This window comes from Phycodurus eques, chromosome 19 (genome assembly GCF_024500275.1).
Source record: "Phycodurus eques isolate BA_2022a chromosome 19, UOR_Pequ_1.1, whole genome shotgun sequence".
In the NCBI taxonomy this organism is placed as follows: domain Eukaryota; kingdom Metazoa; phylum Chordata; class Actinopteri; order Syngnathiformes; family Syngnathidae; genus Phycodurus; species Phycodurus eques.
Genome location: NC_084543.1, coordinates 19,158,120 through 19,180,726, shown reverse-complemented (window position 1 = coordinate 19,180,726; position 22,607 = coordinate 19,158,120). Strand labels below are relative to the sequence as shown.

Below are 22,607 nucleotides of genomic sequence, written 5' to 3'. Positions count from 1 at the left end.
GACCATAGGGCGCACCGTATTAAAAGGTGCAGTCTCAGTTACGGGGTCTATTTCTGTATTTAACACAGACATAAGGTGCACCGTATTATTGGGCGCAGGCATGGTTAAACATACGCTAGCATAAAACATACGGTAGCATGCATGCATGCTAAAACAATATTAAAAAGGCAGCGGGAGCAAAACTGAGTTTAACCATGTACTCACGTTATTTTTTTTAATCAATCCTCATCCACAAATCCATCAAAGTCCTCATCTTCTGTATCCGAAATGAACAGCGAGGCAAGTTCTCAATCAAACACGGAGGGGGTATGCCAGGTGACCACCACGCCAGGGTAATTTTATTCCCAATACTAAATACGTTGTTCAGATTAATTTTCCCGTGGACCCAACTACCTAGCTCTCCCCTGGCCCAAAGTACATGTGGCCTATTGGGGTGGGCCACCCCAAGTACATTACACAGATGTATATATCAATTCCATGGTATTCCGTACCGCCTTGTGCGCAGGGTATGGCCTCACATAGGTCAAATTGGAATGTTTGTGAGCTCCCTCTAGTGTCGTTCAGTTAAACTTTACTGTCATATTGGTTCATGCAATAGTCATATAGAGGGGCGTTAATCATTCATCAGTTTATTTGAAAGGGGACAATGCAATTTCATAAAACACATGAAATACACATGGTTAAAAAAGTCAGAATTAGCCAGAAGGCTAGTTTTCATCTGTAGTCCCTTGGCCATGATGTAAAAAAGCAGTAAAATACATCTACAAGACAATATAATACAGGATACATAATAAAAGACTTACTATACTATTAGGAGAGAATAAAACCACAAATCATTTGATCATAACATGAAAACATCATAACATACTTGTCTTTTAGTGTTGGCAGCTAAAGGTGTTAACTAGCCACATTTTCAGTTTTTTTGTGAAGGCCTTGTATGTTGTAAGTTTAACCTCCTCAGGTATTGAGTTCCACTCACCAGCGCTCCTCACTGACCAGGCTGACTTACTGAAAGTGCTCCTGCGCAGAGGAATGAGACAGTCACCTCTGACAGAGCCTCGAGTGACACGCTCAGAGCTGTTTCTTTGGCTGATTAACTCAGCCAGAGGAGCTGGAGCCAAATCATGCAGTACTTTATAAATCAAATTTAAATCTGCAAATATGTGAAGACTGTCCCAGTATAAAAGACTGTTTTTTTTTTAAAATTGTACAATGATGATAGTGCCTTGGTTTTTTTATCCATCACTTTAATTACTTGTTTGTACAAAACTTCCAATGTTTTTTGTGCATTCTGACCAGCCTGGGACCAACTGGTTATGCAATAGTTAAAAGTGACTAAGAATCATTGAATGCAAGTACATTTTTGCGGCTTCAGTTGACATTTAATTTCGAATTGCACAAAAATTTGCGAGGTTTAATTTGATGTTTTTACACAATTTGTCAATATCAGAATCAGAATCATCTTTATTTTCCAAGTATGTCCAAAACACACAAGGAATTTGTCTCCAGTAGTTGGAGCCGCTCTCGTACAACAGACAGACAACTACAGTGAGTGCACGAGTAATACATAATTGGCCCCACAGAAATGTGACAACGAACTCAAGTAAAAACATTTCCAGCTTGTTGTAATGGAATTATAGGTTAGGTGTTTAAGAAGTTGATCGCAAGAGGGAAGAAGCTGTTGGAATGTCTACTAGTTCTAGTTTGCGTTGATCGGTAGCGCCTACCTGAGGGAAGGAGCTGGAAGAGCTGGTGACCGGGGTGCAGACGGTCCGAGAGGATTTTGCACACCCTTGTCGTAGTTCTGGCAGCGTGCAAGTCCTCAATGGTGGGTAGGGGGGTACCGACAATCCTTTCAGCAGTTTTGATTGTCCGTTGCAGTCGGAGTTTGTCCTTTTTTGTAGCAGCACCAAACCAGACTGTGATGGAATAACACAGGACTGATTCGATGACCGCTGTGTAGAACTGTCTCAGCAGCTCCGGTGGCAGGCCGTGCTTTCTCAGAAGCCGCAGGATGTACATCCTCTGCTGGGCCTTTTTGAGGACGGAGTTGATGTTGGTCGCCCACTTCAGGTCCTGAGAGATTGTAATTCCCAGGAACTTGAAGGTCTCGACGGTTGACACAAGGCAGCTGGACAACGTGAGGGGCAGCTGTGGCGAAGGATGCCTCCTGAAGTCCACGATCATCTCTACAGTCTTGAGCGTGTTCAGCTCCAGGTTGTGTCGGCCACACCACAGCTCCAGCCGCTCCGCTTCCTGTCGATATGCAGACTCGTCACCGTCCTTGATGAGGCCGATGACAGTGGTGTCATCTGCAAACTTCAGGAGTTTGACAGTCGGGTTCACTGAGGTGCAGTTGTGCTGTAGACAGCACTCCTGCAACCAAGTTGTAACACAGGGCATTGTATTAGTGAGTTTAGCGGCAACAGTATCTTTGGAGCGACCATGAACAAAGAAAACCGTGTCGTCTGCATTCATTACACACTCAGCTTCAGAACAAACAGTGGGCAAATCGTTGATATAAAGACTAAATAAAAGGGGGCCTAATATTGATCCCTGAGGGACTCCAGAGATTAGCCTAAGAGACTCAGATCTGATACAGACCGTGTTGGATCATGCAGATATGATTCAATCCAGCTCACAGCTTTGCGAGAGAAGTAACATTTTGAGAGCTTGGTAAGAAGAAAAGAGTGATTTACTGTATCGAAAGCCTTCCTGAGGTCCAAGAACGCCGCCCCTACAACTCCACCCTTGTTGAGAGAAGATTATATTTTCTCAATGAAGAGGCATGTAGCCATTTCAGTGGAATGCTTGGAAACTGAAACCAAACTGCATGGCGGGGGGAGAAAGGGGGGAGCTGCTGTTTAAATAACGGACAATTACCAAGATGGCGCCTACAAGTGTGGTCGCCTCGGTTACGCGTTCTCTAGTATTGTTTTTTTTTGTGTGTGTTTTTTGTTCGTCTTTGGAGACATTACACGACTCACTTACACAAGGGGAGACTTCCTAACCCTCAAGGAGGCTACTCCGGACTTTCTTTAACCAACTTTCGCAAATCCGCTCAGTTTTTTCCCCCGAGTTACTCACCGCAGCGGCGTCCACGGTTTTCGGCACATGGAGGCGGAGGCGACGCCACAGAGGGAAGCGAGCCGGCATCCATGTGACACTCCGCAAGAGAGGATACAGTTTGGCGTTCCCGTCGATCCACCTCGATCCACCTCGCGAAAAATAGTGTACGGACGTCACGGAGCTCAGCACACACTGCAGCCCGCATTTGGAGGCGCTGTTTTCGAACTGTAAGCCATTCTACTCGCCTCGTGAGTTCGCATAATTCATTCTCGCTGGCGTCTATATTTCGCCTCAAGCTAACACGAACGCCGCACTGCTAACGCTCGCCAAACAAGTCAACGAAATTGGAAAAAAAACACCCGGACTCACTCCTCATTATTCTCGGGGACTTTAACAAAGCTAAACTCAACCACGAACTCCCTAAATACAAGCAGCACATCGACTGTCTTACCAGGGAAAATGACATTTTAGACCACTGCTATACTACAAAAAAAACGCATACCATGCTATACCTCGTGCCGCCCTGGGCTCGTCTGATCACTGCTTAATTCACTTAATACCAACGTACAGGCAATAACTTAAATGCGCGAAGCCTACAGTGAAAAAGTGGACCAATGAAGCAAAGATGGAACTTCAAAGCTGTTTAGACTGCACAGACTGGAGTGTCTTTGAAAATTCAGCTGGCAGCCTGGGTGAATATACGGACACTGTCACATCCTATATCAGTTTCTGTGAAGGTGTGTGTATCAACAAAGTCATTTCGCACATTCAACAACAACAAGCCGTGGTTCACTGCCAAACTTAAGCAGCTTCGCCAAGCTAAGGAGGACGCATATCAGAGCGGGGACATATAATCGCACTAGAAACCTGCTGACTAAAGAAATTAACATTGCAAAGAGGAACTATGCAGCAAAGTTGGAAAAACAGTTTAGCGCTAACGACTCTAAATCAGTCTGGCATGCATTCCAATCGCTGACTAATTACAAGCGACGATCCCCCCAAGCTGAGAAAAACAGGACACTAGCCAACGACTTGAACACCTTCTCCTGCAGATTTGAAAAGGACACTTTCACACCCCACACCCAACCGGACGCACCCCCGACCACAATCACATCTCTAACTTCTGCATTAACCATCCGCCCACATTGTCCCAGATTATCGCACTACTCGTCACTTTAAACCGCATACACTCCTTGAAGTTTATTGCAATATTAGTCATTCGAACTGCTCTAAGTGCTAGAGGACCCCAACCATTTCTGTTTTTGACCCGGAGAGGCACGTTCCTGGGCTTCAATTATTTCTTTGGTGCCTTTGTGGGTTCCCTTTCTTTTCTTTGTGGGTTCTCTTTCTTTTCTGTTTTCTGTACTGCCATCTGATGGGTTATATATGGCACTTTTTAGCGGCTAAGTTAGTACTGGCGTTACCAAGTGCCGTAAAGGTGTCTGCCTTGGAGTGTCCTGTTATCTTAATTATAGCTACCTCCTTCGGTAATTTAATAAATTCAGCCAATTGCGTTAATAAATGCAAGTGTTTTACAGGTGTGCCTGTGGTGGTAAAGAAGTTTGAGTGCTGCCACGCAGCCATGTCTACAAGTAATTCTGATGTCACATAGGCCGTTTTACCTTCTGCCAGCTGACAAGCCCGGTGCCCAGCCGTGAGTGATGACTTAGTCTCAGATGTCTTTGCGGTGACAGTGTGAATTTCTGACTCATGATGAAAGAAGCGACTGAAGGTGCTGTGTGTATGTAGATGTCACCCCCTGTGGTTATATGTGATGTGCCAGTAAGGGATTTAACAATGGAAAATACCCCCTGTGTACATGTGTTCTGTCCTCTCTCAGCTGGGTCTAATGAGCCAGAGTAGTAACAGAGTATTTTCCTCCCCAGAGGGCCGCGTTGATACAACACGGCGCTCATCATCCCTCGAGTCTCAGAGACATCCAAGTGACACGGTCTACAATGGTCCGGTGCTGACAGTGCGGCGGTGCGGGCAAGTTCTTTTTTGGTCTTAATGAAAGCCTCTTGTGCCTCCCCGGTCCACACCAGGCTCGCTTTAAGGTCCGTAGAACTGGCTGAGGTAATAAGGCCGCCCAAAGGTTTTACCATATGTGCTCAATTTGGGACAACATTATGGCTGTAGTTGTAAGGCCCAAAAAGGACATAATTGGTTTGACTGTTTGAGGCTTTGGATGAGACAGAATTGTCTTACGGTGTGTCGGAGGGATAGAAACACCCAGGTGTGAGACAAGGTGCCCCTAAAAGGTGACGCGCTGTCTGACATAGAGGAGCTTGTCTCGTTACACTTTGAACCCCCTGTTGGCCAACCAAGTCAAAAGCGAGATCGTGGCCTCTGTAGCCTCTTCGGAGGGGGCGGGTATGAGGATGGCATCGACATACTGAAGCGGACTCACTCTTTGGGCAAAGACACCTGGAACTGGGTGAGCTTGCGATGCAGCACCATGTTGAACAACAATGGACTACCAGTGTGGCAGTCTGGTGTAGGTATATTGCTGACCTTCGAAAATGAATGTGAAGTACTGTTGCCTGTCCTCTGTGATCGGAGTGCAAAAAAATGCATTAGCCAGATACATGACAGTGTACAATGAGTGGCTAATCTCAATGTTAGAAAGAATGTTAAATGGATTTGGTGTCAAAATGTGTGGTCTGTAAGGCCGCATTGATTTTGCATCATGTATCAATGTGTATGTTTCCTTATTGGGCTTCTTTACTGGGTGTAAAGGTGTGTTATAAGGGGACACACATGGAACCAGGAACCCCGCTCTCACGAGGCATTTGATCGTTGCATGGATGCCGTCAGTTTTTTCCTCTGACAATGGATACTGGGGGACATAAATTACACCCGTACCTGGTTTGAGCGTCAAGCGGAGAAAAAAATAACCCATCATAAACAATATTCTTTCCTTTTTTACTTTCTTTATTTTTGCACGGTGGGCGACTGGTTAGCGTGTCTGCCTCACATTTCTGAGGACCTGGGTTCAATCAACCTGTGTGGAGTTTGCATGTTCTCCCCGTGCCTGCGTGGGTTTTCTCCGGGCACTCCGGTTTCCTCCCACATCCCAAAAACATGCATGGTAGGTTAATTGACAACTCTAAATTGCCCATAGGTGTGCATGTGAGTGCGAATGGTTGTTTGTTTGTATGTGCCCTGCGATTGGCTGGCAACCAGTTCAGGATGTACCCCGCCTCCTGCCCGATGATAGCTGGGATAGACTCCAGCACGCCCGCGACCCAAGTGAGGAGAAGCGGCTCAGAAAATGGATTAATGGATGGATGGATATTTTTGCAGTGTATATAGTGCAGTTGAGCTTAAAAAAAAAATGTCATACTTCCCATTCAGGTATGTATCTGACCACGGACCCATGGAGTACCGTTCACTGTGCCAACACAAACAGCTCATATCTATGCAGCTCCCAGCCCCCACTTCCCGTATTTATCCCCCAACTCAGCTGGAATGGATCACCAACAAAAGGAAAGGCAGAATGCTCCTGGATGTATGTACATTCAACGGTAAGACAAGTGCCTTTGTTAGACTCTCCTCCAAACTACCAATTGGACGCAGCGATGAACTTCCCTTGCCCCCATTTTTCATGTTTTACCCTTGAAATGATCATCAAACATTGACACTATGCTTGGCGTAGGCAAAAAAAAAAAAAAGCTCACCATTTTGGTTTAAAGCAGCCGTTTTGGGTGAATTCCAGGACTGGCAATGAAAAGGGGGCACGAGGGGCCGTCCATAGCTGCTCTAAGCTTTAATTATAATTGTTTTCTGAATTGTGTTTGTCGTCGTAGTAGTAGTATAGTCTTCTAGTAAAGGCCATTGAATATGAACATACATAACAAAACATTTGTTGAATAAGATTGCAAGGTTATAACATGAACTTTCCTGTTAGGTTGCGGATCAAACTGACCTTTTTGAAATTAAAATAGTTTTGTGGCTTTATACTTTAAGTGTAATCAGTTATAAATATTGATTGAAATGATGAGTAATGGAGATATTGAGTCGGCAATGTTTATTGGGATATTTCATTTAAGATAACGTTTACTCATCCCACAATGGGGAAATTGGACATTTGTACAAGCACATTTCTGACACTTTTTGATGATGGGTCAAATTGACCCCGGAGCATGATTGATTTTTTTGCTAATGGCAGAAATGAAAAAGGTCTCAATGTTGCCATGTAGTAATGTATATTTTTCATTATGTGTTTATAAGCCATCTCACCAAATGTATTAAGGATTTTTTAAAATTCATATTCAATCATAATTTCACATGAAAGTCAGTTGTTTTTGGCATCGCCAGTGGAAACCCATAATATCTGACTTCCTAGAAGAGAAGCTCACAACTGAAGTGGAGTCCTGGACCACAGGAGAAAAGCTCGCCTCATGGCTTCTCCATGCCAGGTACTTCATATGAGTATATTGACAGATAATGGTCCCTGCATGTGCACAAATATAGTATACAGGTAAAGTAGTAGTAGTATACATGTATTCAAACAAACATTTAATGACATTCATAGAGGTGTGGTCGAGGCAACAGAGGGATGGTCTGTGTCTCTTCTGACTGACGACGGGTGGTCTGATTTGGCTGGATCAGACTTTGTCATGGATCTGCTGGCTGGCGCTGAGGCAGAAGTACTGCCACCAGGCACACCCTCGTCAACCAATTCTGATTACCTATTCAGTGGACTGGATGACCGGTATAAGATACACTTTTTTTCTGGTGCCCATTAAGAATTTTATATAACAAAGAACATATCTATTGCTTCTCACTTTTTGTCATTTCAAAGGACACCAGTTACGGATCTTGATGACTTTATTCCGCCAGCACCTACCATTGAAGCTCCAGGAGTACCTCATCTTCCGGGAAACCTCTGGGAAAGAGACTCTCCACAGGAAGGTATGGCAGTATTATTCAATCAAATATATCAAGATGATTCCTCCACTAATGATTAAAACCCCCCCAAAAAAACCTGAATAACAAACAAAGTGATGGATATTTGGTGGGGTACCTTATGGTCTTCTCAGATCATGCATACATACAGTGCACACTGATGTTTTTCACCCTGTGTACCTATTCAAGAACCAATTTTAGTTTGTCATCCTTTTTTCTTGTCTGTAGGCCGTCATCGGCAGATGGATGCATATGTTGATGACTTGTTTGACCTGGACCAACGACGATTGGTTAGTGTTAACAGAATGAAAACATTTCATTTGTTTTATATTTTTACCAGTTCCTAAAAAGCCTGAACTTTAAATTAACAGTACAAAGCCTTAAATTCTATGACAAAAGATCTTCTGATGGCAGAATTGATTGAAGAACCGATTAACACAGTCCCTACATGGCAATAAGAAAAATGATGATGGTCCAAGTCATTTGGTAGTCCTGATCATAGCATATGTAGGTGATTCTTATTTTTCAAATTTTAAATGCCTCCATATTACTACACGTTTGTATTTTAACTACAGATTAGAACTTTTTTTCCCCACAGAAAAAATATTTGGTTTTAAATTTAGGAATATGACAATCTGATAGTTTAAGCTCGTTGAACAAAAGAGTGCCATGTTTGTTTGACTTGTTAGGTGTTTTCGTTAATTTTAAAGTACCGTACATGCAGCAATTCTTCTGTTTCTTGGTTTACAAACTCTCGATGTATCTCAAAAGGAATGGTTGTTAACTTCTCTCTATTTCATTACTAATAATTTCTTTATACCAAAACACAGTAGTGTTTTAAATAAACTATTGTGTAAGTTATATTTGTGAGTTTAATTACACATTAAGTCGCAAAAACAACTAACAACTGACACACCAGATTGTTCCACAAATCAATTTCTATGCATTTCCAATACTGACGATATGCAGGTTCATGGATAGAAACTTATTATTTATTATATTATATATTTAACCACCAAAACTCTTCTTAAAGGTTTATAATTTTGGTGAATAGAAATGTTAATGCCATCAGTGCATCATTTAGTTATGCACTTATATTAAATAGAAATATAATTTTTACTCACAATAAAATGCCTTAACAATTTTTTGAATAAATATGACCAACAAATTTCTTTTGTGAAGGACATGGAAAGAGTAGCTGTCCTAAACCGCAGGATGAGAGGTGCAGGAGGCATTGGACCCATGCAGCCTGGTTCATATATTTCTGGTAGGTGCAAAACTCCATCTACACAAGATTGATCTGCAGACCATCAGTTATTGCCTGAAAAATGCTAATTATGAGCAAATCCAAATTCATTAATATTTACATTTAAGTTAATCAGCTTCAAATTCCCAATTTTGATCTTGAATCATTTTCCTTAATTCAATAAATGTTTATAGGCTTGACCCTGTGCCAGCTGCCTTTTGGGCCTTTGCCTTTTGGCAAAGGCCCAAAATAAGACAACACTTCACTCTCACATTTACACCATATGGGCAATTAGTCTTTTTAAGTAAGCTAACGCAAAATGTGTGGTCTGGATCTGACCTTGTGGATATGATTTGTCAGAGTTTTGTGTTTCATGGAAGCATAAATCTTCACTTGCACTGTTCTGTGTACACGCAAAGACGAAAACTCCAATGTTTTGAATTTTAGCGTCGTCGATCTGTCTAGTATACATGGGTCTCATTTGGTAGCAATCTGGACAAGGACAAGTTGAGAGTCTCAGTGACTCAAATCTCAAGGACCCCCTAGAAATGGCTAAAATAACCTTAAAATGGCCAGTTCAAACCAAAATGGCTGACTTCCCGTGTCTTTTCAGGCATAGGTTTTTGTAGCTCTAGTCATGCTATACATACTGTATATGTCATGTTGCTAAAGGAATCTATCTTTGGGGCTTCAAAGTCCCAACATTTCCCAACTGTAACCCTAACCCAAGCCCAGCCTACGAAAAATGAAAAAATAAAATAAAAAAATTAACCAGAATAAAAATGCCTGCCAAATATGATGAGTTTTTTGTTTTTCTTTGGAAAGTCGTGGTTTATGGTTTATTTGCCTTAAGAATAATAAGAAACATACTTTAGGTACTGAAAGAACAACAAGAAATAATATGAAAGGTTGTTCCAACGCTGCATCATTTGTAAAATAAAGCACTTTGAGTACCTTAAATATAGAAAATAAACTGAATTGCTCATGTACCATCTAAACATTTATACGCAAGCATATTTTTTTCATTTCATAAAATGTCATTACTGTCATTCTCCTATTGTAATCAATTGATTCAATGTAATGAGAGCTCATTATTCTGTTTTCTAGGTATGCCTACATTAATGTCAGGCTATCCTATGGGTAAGTGACTGACACCCTTAAAGCACAGTTGTCAAACTCAAGACCCGTGGGCCAGATCCACATCATTTTCCATAGGCTGTGATAGCTTGCCATAATTCATCAATTTTCCGTACCACTTATCCTCACTAGGGTCGCGGGCATGCTGGAGCCTATTCCAGCTATCTTTGGGCGAGAGGCAGGGTACACCCTGAACTGGTCGCCAGCCAATCGCAGGGCACATAAAAAACTCACATGCACACCTATGGGCAATTTAGAGTCTTCCATCAACCTACCATGCATGTTTTTGGAATGTGGGAGGAAGGCGGAGCACCCGGAGAAAATCCACCCAGGCACGGGGAGAACATGCAAACTCCACACAGGTGTAAAATGGTGAATGGGAGGGTGGCTGTGGCTCAGTAGGTAGAGCAGGTTGTGCAGTGACCGAAGGGTCACAGGTTAGAATCTCGGCTATGACTGTCCGCATGTCGACGTGTCCTTGAACCCTAATTTCTTCTCAGTGGGCCTGCCAGCGCCTTGCATGGCAGCAGTCGCCCATTGGTGGATGAATGTGTGTGTGAGTGGGAGGCTTTGGAAAGCGCTTAGGGCACTGTGATGATGAAGATAAAGCACGATATAAGTCCAGTCCATTTGACCATTTACCATTTTTATATTCATAAACGTTAGGTAAAGTGACGAAAAACATCTAATCAATCTCTAGTCTGGAAGGTTTGCTACATGGACGAAATAAGAGTTCTAGATCACATCAATTTATTGTTGCACTCAAACACACAAAAACGACACAGTAAGTGGAATTTTATAGAAAATGTAATTATATCTAAGGGGGGAAAACTACAGGGAAACAATGCAGAGGGACCTGACTACACAGATTAAAAGCAAACGTAAGTAAAGAACAAAATGTAAGGTGAATGACATAACTCGTGATGTGAGGGTGGAATGAGCATGTGCGGTGACAATGCGAGTGTTGCGAACTTCTGTGACCGTTATTATAACCCAATTATTCACCAATTTGTACTTAGGAAACAACACATTGCACTCACGTTACATAGAACACATTTTAGGCAGGCTGGTCGATCTTCCCGATGGATGGGCAGGGTCGGCGAGCAGGGAGATTGGAAGAGAAAGGAGAAAAGGAAAAAGATAGAAAAAGGAAGGGTAGGGTAGCCGAAGCGCCTTGGTGGCGGTGTTCGTCACGGGCTCAGAGAAAATTCCTTCCTGATGGATCTTTTATCCGTAAGCTGCCACACAAAAAAGTGTAGTTTCGGGGCGCAGGCAGAGTGCTTCTGGAGTCCGCGTTAGTCGGCGCGGCGAGGAAGGTTTAGTGCATCGCCGCCGCCTCGTGGTAAGAGGTGGGGCTCCCTGGCAGGGTGCCAGTGTTTTCGGCAGGCAGGGGAAATAAAGAAGGAGCCCAGAAAAACAAAAGCTCTGTCTTTTTATACCAAGGAGCAAAGAGGGCTGCCCTCGACGGTTTCGCGCGGGAGGAGACACCATGCCAATGATTTTTTTCAATTCATTAAATAATTTTCCTGTGGTTTTAATACCAGTGGAACAGGAAATTAATTATTGGATCTAAGATAAAGAAATCAGGTTCCCAGCTTTTGCGTTGTCATGCCCACACCCTGGTTAATCTATGCAATGAGTGTTTCAACCTTATTTGGTGGCTGTTGGCACCTTTTTCCGTCAGGGCATCCTCGCTACACACGTGAGACCGGATTTGAATTCGGGTCCTCAGAACTGTGAGGCGGATGTGCTGACCAGTCGTTTACTGTGCTGCCAGCTTGCCATAATTTTTCCTTCTTATAACTACTGTAGTTATCCACATTATGATGGGATGTTAAGGGATCTTACACATAACATACATTTGGTAAGGGATTTTGTTCCCTTAGTGTACTGAATGTGAACCGAGCCATGAATTTTAAAACCAAGGCATGTACTGTAATGTGGCCCATGATAAAAACAAGCTTGACACCCCTGCCTTAATGCATAGCCTGATTTAAATCACGTTCTTGAGGGGTACTACAGATGTGTCAGTATTCATTATTCATCCTAATGCCTCAATGTGATTCATGTTTAGGACTGTCAGTCAGCCCATCAATGCAAAGCTATGGTACAACCCCCATGATCCCACCTATGACAGCCATGCCCACCATGCCAGGTACTGACTCAGCATTTCTATTCTGGACCTCACTGTTTGGCAATTGATTGTTAATCTTCCCCTGCCTATCACAATCTCCACAAAGCCATGATGATGCCTCAGGCTCCTGGTCCCTCAATCCCTGACCCCATGCAGCTGGCAGCAACACAGCAAGCCCTGATCAACCAGCAGGCTCTGTTTATGGTTTGGATTAACACACTTTTAGTCTTTTACTACATCATTAATTTTTTTTTATCATGATCTCTTCCAATCTAGCATGTCCCACCTTTTCCTGGTTTCTGTCTGTAGGCCCAGCAGATGACTATGCAGGCAATGACTCTGTCCCAGCAGCAGACAGAAGATCAGCAGAGGTTGAGGAAACAGGAGAGGAGGCAGGAAGAGCGGCAGAGACGCACACTCACTTCTTCCCCTCAATCTCAACCTGCAGACAATCGTAATGAACTTTTGCCAACGGTAAATTGGAGTACATGACTGCTAATAACTGTTCACGTTAATTCTGTGGTATAGCAACAGGAGGGGGACACTGTGTTATTGTTATGGTTTATTAGTTAATTGCATTTCCATTCATTTTATTGGGGAAATATGTTTTGAGATACGTGTGCTTGAGATAAGAGCATGGTCACGGAAATAATTAAAGTCGTATGAATGTAAGTGTGAATGGTTGTTTTGTTTATATGTGCCCTGCGATTGGCTGGCGACCAGTTCAGGGTGTACCCCGCCTCTCGCCCGACGATAGCTGTGATAGGCTCCAGCATGCCCACGACCCTAGTGAGGAGAAGCGGTACGGAAAATGGATGGATGGATGGATTTTCAAACTACAGTTGAAATTATAAACCACTTCACACTGCAAACTGTTAAGAGTAGAAATCAAACAATCCTCTTTTAAAAATCATTTCCATATATATATATTTTTATGAAACTTTATTTCTACTTAGGTCCCCATTGTTGTTTGCATCGCAGTGCATTCTGAGTAGTGGGGTGTGCCCAGTTTCACCAGTTTTTAGCAGTAGCTACAGTAGCAGCTGGTGGCAGCGCTGAACTTTCTGCCTTTTCAGTTTGAGCCAGAGTGTTTTCAAAGACATGAGGACAGCAAGTAAGAAACTAGCAATGAAAATGAAGATGAGAATGAAGATGATGGATATAAACAAGCTCGAGTTGGTCATTATCGGTGGTGTTCTTGTGGCTGCTACTTGGCAAAGCCGACTGAGAAATAGAGCATCTGTTGTAAAGAGCTTCCTTTCATTTCATTTGGATCTGGATCAGACTGATCCAATCCAACTTTGCTTTGAGAAACTGGGATAAAAGTAAGACGGATTACGTGATCGTGCATAGCACAAAAAGGGATTTCGAAATCTGAATAATTTTGATCCAGATTTAACCTTTTGAACAACTCGTCCCATGAGTTTGGGGTCAAGGCTCTGCAATTGAGTGAGGGTGGGTGTCTCGCCCAAAGGCACTTGGGACCAGCTCCTGAAAAGGATACACAGTACAAAATGGAAGAATGAATATATTAACAACAATATATAATATGTTCTGTTTGTAACTTGACCAGCCACAACGAGAAGTGAATTTACGTAATCAAGAGGACCTGCAGTCATTTAGAGATAAAAGGCAGTACTTCCACAAAATTGGTGAGTAGAACCAAAGTATGTTGCCCAACTGGTTATAAGTATACAAGCAATATTTGTAAACAGTCAGGATTTTTTTCGCCAAATTGATGTAATTTGAGCATGCTTAAAGTACATTTCCAATTTAACCCTGGTTTCCTGACATATCACTCTCAACCTCAAGGTGAGTCCCATACCCAGGTTCCTCCCTCTACCCCATTCAAACAGCAACACCCTGCACCATCAGAACGTCCATCCGCTCCTCCTACAGCACCTAAACCGAAGGGTAAGAACATTAATCAAATGAAATAAATAGATCCATATACAACGGCTGAAATAAATATTTAACACGCCACCATTTTTCTCACTAAATATATTTCCAAAGGTGCCACTTGACATGAAATGTTCACCAGATGTTTGGAACAACCCAAGTAATCCATACATACAAAGAATCTACAACAAATAAGATCAGAAATGAAGTTGTGTGTAATAATGTGAAATGACAGAGGGGAAAAGTATTGAACACATGAAAATAGAGAGGTGCAAAAAGGCATGGAAAGCCAAGACTAAAGAATAAAATGTTAGCCAAAAGACTGACTAAAATGAAATCAAAACTTGCTGTCAAAATTAACAGTACTGGCGACCAGTTCAGTGTGAACACCGCCTCTTGGCCGAAGTCAGCTGAGATAGGCGCCAGCACACCCGCAACCCTAGTGAGGATAAACGGTTCCAAAAATGGATGGATGGTTAACAAGTCTGCTTTGAATTCCAGGTGGTACGGCTTGCTCCAGCATTCAAAAACCATCCATATTAAATATGCATAAGACCGAAAATACAATACATATACTATATATTGTATTGACATTTAATTTCTTTGTCTTTTTTTTAACATATTTGGTATTAGAGTGGCGGCACGGTGGCCGACTGGTTAGAGCGTCAGCCTCACAGTTCTGAGGACCCGGGGTTCAATCCCCGACCCCGCCTGTGTGGAGTTTGCATGTTCTCCCCGTGCCTGCGTGGGTTTTCTCCGGGCACTCCGGTTTCCTCCCACATCCCAAAAACATGCATTAATTGGAGACTCTAAATTGCCCGTAGGTGTGAATGGTTGTTTGTTTGTATGTGCCCTGCGATTGGCTGGCAACCAGTTCAGGGTGTACCCCGCCTCCTGCCCGATGACAGCTGGGATAGGCTCCAGCACGCCCGCGACCCTAATGAGGAGAAGCGGCTCAGAAAATGGATGGATGGATGGATGGTATTAGAGTAATCCAAAAGTAATCAAGTTACATCACTTTAATTTTATGGTACTTGGATTACGTTACTAAATACGTCTTTTAACAAGTAACTAGTAACTGTATCAGAATACATTTTTAATGTAACCCTCCCAACCCTGAACATATCAATACATTTTGCCATTGCCTTCGTCCCAAGAAATGAATTTTTATGGTCATCGTCTCCTTTTAGTCAGAAAAAGGTTGACTATGACGATTTTTTTATTTTTTTTTTAAACAAAATTAACACTGGAGGGTCTGTGAATCATGCTTGTGCATGTAAATGGGGGAGGGTTAGTTAAGTGAGGCTAAAGACAGCAAACTTCCCAATTTAATTGCTTGATAAAACAGTCCACTGTTTTATCAAACAACTGTTATATCTTTTATTCCTGCTGTGGATTAAAGTTTGCTATTCATGTGTGTAGTATGCGTTGGTGTAATTATTTTGAAAGAATACAAACGATTATGTTTTAATTTAAATTGTGTCTCTCTCACCTGCCTTAGAAAAGGGGATCCCTATTCCTGCAAGCAAAACAGAAAGTCCAACCACAGCTCCACTCTCTGAACCAACCTCCAACATTCGGGAAATCATCAAAATGTTCAACAGTCGACCTCCACCAGAACCCAAACACTTTGAACCTGTCAGGTTTGGACAACATTAAAAATAAAAAAAGATATTTACAAACTGTAATGGAATTTATGAAATAGAGAAACAATACCTTTAGAAAAGAGTTTCATTCATTGTCTTTATTCTATGAGCAAAGTAAAAAAAAATAAAAAAATACAAATATATACCGTATTTTCACGACCATAGGGCGCACTGTATTAAAAGGTGCAGTCTCAGTTACGGGATCTATTTCTGTATCTAACACATACATAAGGCGCACCGTATTATTGGGCGCAGGCATGGTAAAACATACGCTATCTTAAAACATATGGTAGCATGCATGCACGCTAAAACAATGTTTTTAAAAAGGCAGCGGGAGCAAAACTGAGTTCGGTTGTACTTTATTGAAGTATTTAACAATGTACTCACGTTATTTTTTTTTATCAATCCTCATCCACAAATCCATCAAAGTCCTCATCTTCTGTATCCGAAATGAACAGCTGGGCAAGTTCTCCATCAAACACGCCAGGTTCGAGTCAGTCTCGTTGCCGTGGGAAAGCTCGAACAACAGTGCAAGCAGACACGTTAGCCCAAGCATCCACAATCCATTCACAAATTGTGGTGCTGCCTCCAAGTCTTAGTAAAGCTGTGTTCGCCATCTGTCATCCATGGCTCCCACGCTGCTCACTTCACATTGAACGCCCTGTATACACGGCTGTCCAGCGGTTCGTCAAGCCTCCTGGAATGATGGCAAGCCCCGAGTTATTGCACTCAGTCGAATGGTGACTGTAGAGACGCTTCTCCCGGCTGTTCTTTGCTCATTAAGCCATTGCTCAAGTTGGTCTTCCAACTGGGGCCACCTCGCCTTATTTCCACGTTTTGTTTTTCTTTTTTTTCCACGGAAACTCAGCTGCTTCTTCTTGACTTGGCGAAGCTCGTTTTCCTGCTTCCTCCACTTGCGAACCATGGATTTGTCGATCTTGAATTCTTTCGCGGCTGCTCAATTCCCATATTCCTCCGCGTAACTGATAACTTGCAGTTTAAAATGTGCTTCGTAAGCGTGTCTCTTCGTAGGTGACATTTTTGGGGGTCCTTAGCCAAACCGATGTGGTTTTGCACAATGTACACCCCGGAAATGCTCCCAGTCAGTCAAGCGATTAAAAAAAACAAAACACCCCGGCGCTATATACCTACTGGCTTTAGCATCCTACTTTACGCACCCGTCCCCTGTCCTCAGCCACGTCCGCTTTTCCTCTGTGTAAGCAGCGTGTCGGCAGGAAATGCTAAATAAATAAATAAAATAAATCAAGCGGAGCGCTCATCACACAACATTTATAGATGTTGGAACTCAGTGCGGTGGCACGGTGGGCGACTGGTTAGAGCGTCAGCCTCGCAGTTCTGAGGACCCGGGTTCAATCCCCGGCCCCGCCTGTGTGGAGTTTGCATGTTCTCCCCGTGCCTGCGTGGGTTTTCTCCGGGCACTCCGGTTTCCTCCCACATCCCAAAAACATGCATTAATTGGAGACTCTAAATTGCCCGTAGCCATGACTGTGAGTGCGAATGGTTGTTTGTTTCTGTGTGCCCTGCGATTGGCTGGCAACCAGTTCAGGGTGCACCCCGCCTCCTGCCCGATGACAACTGGGATAGGCTCCAGCACGTCCGCGACCCTAGTGAGGAGAAGCGGCTCAGAAAATGGATGGATGGATCAAACTCAGTGCACACATAAGGTGCGCCACATTATAAGGCACCCCGTCCATTTAAAGAAAATGTAAAACTTTTAAGTGCGCCTTATGGTCGTGAAAATACGGTAACTTGGTTGCACAAAGTGGCTTACCAGTGCGTGACCCAGTTCTAGTTAATAGGGGACAATTTATACAGTATTACATTCTATTTATGCTATTTCAAAGCTATTTGTGACATAATAATGTTACATGTACTATATTAATGCCATGTGGAGCATATTGAGTGTATGTGAGTCAAAACAATGCTTCTTAAAGCTACGAGTTAAGACACCTGGGTGTGTGGCCTTATGGGTCTCAAAGCTTGTCTTTCGTCACATTGTGAACCTTGAGGTTGAAACACTTACAGGATATCAACACATCATGAAAACAAAATTAATCTAATGAATAATATATATTATGATAACATCCATGGACATTAACATGACACTAGTGGAGTTGAATAATGTTTTAAGACGTCTTCACTGCATGGCCATGATGAAAATTGCAAATCATAACTTAAAAAGCATAACAAAGGGACATAGATTTAGCTTGAATTAAAACCTACTTCTACAATGTAGCTGTGTAAATTACATTATTAAAATAGGATGATTATAAACCTTAGCCAGTCTATTTCTAGTGGCGGTCCCAAATGGTGAAGATTGCGTCAGGAAGGGCATCCGGCATCAAATCTTGTCCAAAACAAATATGCGAGTCACAAATTTGACTTCAATACCGCATTGGTCTGTGCCTGGGTTAACAATAACTGCCAACAATGCTATTTACCTACAAGGTGCTGGTGGAAATTGAACTACACAAAGAAGAGGAGGTACTGTAGATTTGTTAGGCGTGTTGGATTGACGGTGGGAATATTAAATGTAAGACATGACAATGACAAGTCAAACAGAGAGCTAGCCGATATGATGCAGAGGAGAAGGACAGACACTTTGTGTGTGCCGGAGGCCAGATGGAACAGCAGCAAGGTTAGAAGCATCAGAGGAGGGTTCAAATTTTTTTTTTGTCTGGACAGGAAGAGGAGTGCAGTCGGAGTCATTCTGAAAGAAGAGTCTTCAGAGCATAACGGTATGGAGATTTGTTTTCAATGGTTATGCCGCACAGGTGGGGTGTGGTTTGGAGGCGAGTTGGATTAGGTTATAAAAAGTAGTAAAGGGTGGGGATCAATGGTAATGAGAAGGTGATGGACCTTTGGAAGCTTGGTGTTATGGAAAGTAACTTAGAAGGGAAGATGGTGTGGATTTTGCAAAAAGGAAGGAAATGGCTGGGGCTTGTTTTCAAAAGAGAGAGGAACACAACGTGACATAAAAGCGGAGGAAGGTGCAACCACAGATGGACTATATTCTATGTAGACACAACTTGAGAGAGATTGGGGACTATAAGTAGTAACGTGACAAGATTTCAAAAAAATTAGTCTTTCAAAATTATGAGTCTAGTTGCAATGGCCACTTAAACCTTCTTCGTTGTGAAGTGCATTTCACAGAGGCCCAATAACAAAAGCCAAATGCAAATGAGCTGGTACAAAACCGAGGAGAAATTTTGTTAAGCTTGCGTGGTGCGCAGGAAGGAAGAATTGAAAGAGTGGCGGCCAAGGCAAGCCACAGAAAGACCAAACGGAAAGCAGGGAATGTCGACATCATGAACAATGCAGAAGAGAAAAGAAAGGCTGGGGACCAGCACAGATGGAAGTGCACATCAGAAGTGGTTACTGCAGGTGCAACAGCAGTGTCGGGTCCAAAGCGTTGCCAGGGAGACATAAGGGTGAGCAGGGTGGGCAAAATGGCACCGAGATGCACTTTGCGAGGCCAGGTTGGGACGCCAAAGAAGATGGTTGAGTAAAGTCAGAGGGCTTTGGTTAGATTGCTCACGAGCTCTTCTAACGTGTCAAGATTGTCATATTGACTGGGGCTTTCTGAAAGTTCCACCATAATTGCGTTGCATGTGCAGTAGCTGTACATTGTACGCAATTGGATTGTTCATAAGCTTGTTTAAGTGGTGCGTCTAATTTGGGATAGATGAACAATATAAGCAGGGTAATTAATTGTTAAACAAGTAAGTAGCGTTCGCAAATTATGGTGTGGGGGTTTATCATGTAAGCATAAATGTGTTCGAGAACGTGCGTAGAAGCAGTGCTCGAGTAGAACAAAATTGTTGACATTTTTTTCGCACAAAATCTAATTGATCAAATTAAAAATTGATGCGTGAGGGTTGGCAATTTAATCGTTCTTTTAAACAATTGTGAAGGGCACCTTGGTGGAGTAAATCGAATCTGCTTATTAACTAAATTTGAAACTAATTGCCTATCCATCCATTTTCTGAGCCGCTTATCCTCACAAGGGTTGCGGGTGTGCTGGAGCCTACCCCAGCCATCATCGGGCAGGAGGCGGGGTACACCCTGAACTGGTTGCCAGCCAATCGCAGGGCACACATAAACAACATTTCACACGCACATTCACACCTACGGGCAATTTTAGAGTTGTCAATTAACCTACCATGCATGTTTTTGGGATGTGGGAGGAAACCGGAGTGCCCGGAGAAAACCCATGCAGGCACGGGGAGAACACGCAAACTCCACACAGGCGGGGCTGGGGATTGAACCCCGGTCGTCAGAACTGTGAGCCAGAAGAGAGGAGAGGAGAAAAAGAGAGCGAGAGGAGGAAAAAGCCTAACCTAAAATCAAACCAAGGTAGAAAAAAACATATAAAAACTCAAGTGATTAAAAGAAGCAATTAATCAATAAACTCCACTTGTGAGTAAATCCGTAAAGTAATTGTGTTTATTATTAATGTATTGCAGGGCTGAATCAAGTTACGTGGTGTAGGGAATGTTTTCGAACGCCTATTTACGCAGCGAAGCTCAAAATAAAATTCCCCAAAACCACAACGGCATATAACTAGTCCGGTTAGCTACTCCAGAAGCTATAAAGGAGACAAGGTATCGCGTGAACGCCCAGAATTCATGACCCGTTCGCGTTAACCTTTTTAACAAGAACTTGCGTAGGAAATCTTCTCACAGTTCAAAGCATGCAGTGCACAAAACACTGATATCCCACCAGCATTTAACAATACAACACATTCACTCCAGTTTCACTGAGAGGGCTAATTTTGGTTTTGGTGCTCATAACTCTGTGTTGCTATGGCAACGTAATGATGCTCACACACAGCCTACGCCTGAACATCCCCCTTCCAAGATGGTGCATACACTGCGTAGATTTTATTGAAAATGTCGAGAATTTGTGTGGAATTTCTGTGACCGTTAGTATAACCCAATTATGCACCGATTTGTACTTAGGAAACCGCACGTTGTACTTACGTTGCGTAGAACACAATTTAGGCAGGCTGGTTGATCTTCCCGATGGATGGGCAGTGGCGCCGAACAGGTGGATTTGAAGAGAAAGGAAAAAACAGAGAAAAACTTAAGGGTAGGGTGGTCGAAGCGCTTCGGTGACATTGTTTGTCACGTGCTCAGAGAAAGCTTGTGCCCCAAACCCTGTCCTTCAGTGTTGCTTCACCCACTTGGGGAGGGGGCAGAGTAATTCTGCGGTCAAGCAGTCGTCGGCGCGGCAAGGAAAGTTCGGCCGGGCCTAGCCCATTGTGGAGCACCTCCCGCACCTCGTGGGGAGAGGTCGGCTTCTTGGCTGGTAGTCAGTGTCTTCGGCCAGTAGGAGAACAAAACTCTCATAAATCGGAAAACAAAAAGAAAATGTACCCCTGACAATCATTACCTTTTCCTTATCACCGTGCACCATGATGAATAAAATTGCAGTGCCAACATATGCTCGTCAACAGAATTTTCAGACAGTGGGCGTTGCAGATGTACTTAATTACGTTCCATCAGTATACTATATAGCACTGTTAATTCTTTCAAAGTTAGTACTAATTGTACAAATAGTGCTGAGGACTATTTACTACTTACCAAGACCTTAAAGTTCTGTGTTTAGGTAGAGATTTTCTCCAAAGTGTTCTGTAAATTGACTGTTTGTTGTCGTACTAGAGCAGCTTTAACTACCGGAGACAAATTCCTTCCTTCAAAGGCATAAACCTGTCAAAACATGACAGGTCAAAAGTTGGCCGAAAGCGCCATATTTTTTTTTTCCATGAGAAAAGTGCATTTACACCTATATAAGCTAAATGAACAACAAGTTAATAGTATGAAATTAAATAAAAGTTTAAATGTTACTTATTTCAAATTATACATACAGTGGAAGCTCATATTAACTGACTAATTGGAGGGGGAGGAGGGTGTCATCTGATATAGCCGATGACACCATACATAGCTTGGGCTCTGGTACCAGCCCTCTCGAGAGGGGTTGGACTCCCTTCCACTCTGGAGTTGCCCACGGTGAGAGGCACCGAGCAGGTATGGGTGTACTTATTGTCCCCCCCGCCCCGGCTCGGCACCTCTACATTGGGGTTCACCCCGGTGGACGAGAGGGTAGCCTCCCTCCGCTTTCGGGTGGGGGGACGGGTCCTGACTGTTGTTTGTGCCTATGCACCAAACAGCAGTTCAGAGTATGCACCCTTTTTGGAGTCCTTGGAGGGGGTGCTGGAGAGCACTCCCACTGGGGACTCCATCGTTCTGCTGGGGGACTTCAATGCTCACGTGGGCAATGATAGTGAGACCTGGAGGCGTGTTTTTTGGGAGGAACGGCCCCCCCGTGCAGAACCCGAGTGGTGTTCTGTTATTGGACTTCTGTGCTCACCATGGATTGTCCATAACGAACACCGTGTTCAAGCATAAGGGTGTCCACATGTCCACTTGGCACAAGGACACCCTAGGTCGCAGTTCGATGATCGACTTGGTGGTCGTGTCATCGGACTTGCGGCCGCATGTCTTGGACATGGGTGAAGAGAGGGGCGGAGCTGTCAACTGAT

General features: G+C 43.2%; 1 protein-coding gene across 1 annotated transcript in view; it reads left to right on the top strand.

The window, feature by feature from the left end:
* myo15b (myosin XVB) overlaps positions 1 to 22,607 on the top strand; it is a 97,037-nt gene that overhangs the window by 21,395 nt on the left and 53,035 nt on the right. Inside the window, exons 7-18 of the mRNA XM_061664044.1 lie at positions 6,427 to 6,596; positions 7,418 to 7,490; positions 7,607 to 7,786; positions 7,877 to 7,986; positions 8,209 to 8,270; positions 9,163 to 9,247; positions 10,334 to 10,366; positions 12,438 to 12,518; positions 12,604 to 12,701; positions 12,807 to 12,971; positions 14,071 to 14,149; positions 15,898 to 16,039. Coding sequence (XP_061520028.1) covers positions 6,427 to 6,596; positions 7,418 to 7,490; positions 7,607 to 7,786; positions 7,877 to 7,986; positions 8,209 to 8,270; positions 9,163 to 9,247; positions 10,334 to 10,366; positions 12,438 to 12,518; positions 12,604 to 12,701; positions 12,807 to 12,971; positions 14,071 to 14,149; positions 15,898 to 16,039 — 1,278 coding nt within the window. The remainder of the gene's footprint in view (positions 1 to 6,426; positions 6,597 to 7,417; positions 7,491 to 7,606; positions 7,787 to 7,876; positions 7,987 to 8,208; positions 8,271 to 9,162; positions 9,248 to 10,333; positions 10,367 to 12,437; positions 12,519 to 12,603; positions 12,702 to 12,806; positions 12,972 to 14,070; positions 14,150 to 15,897; positions 16,040 to 22,607) is intronic.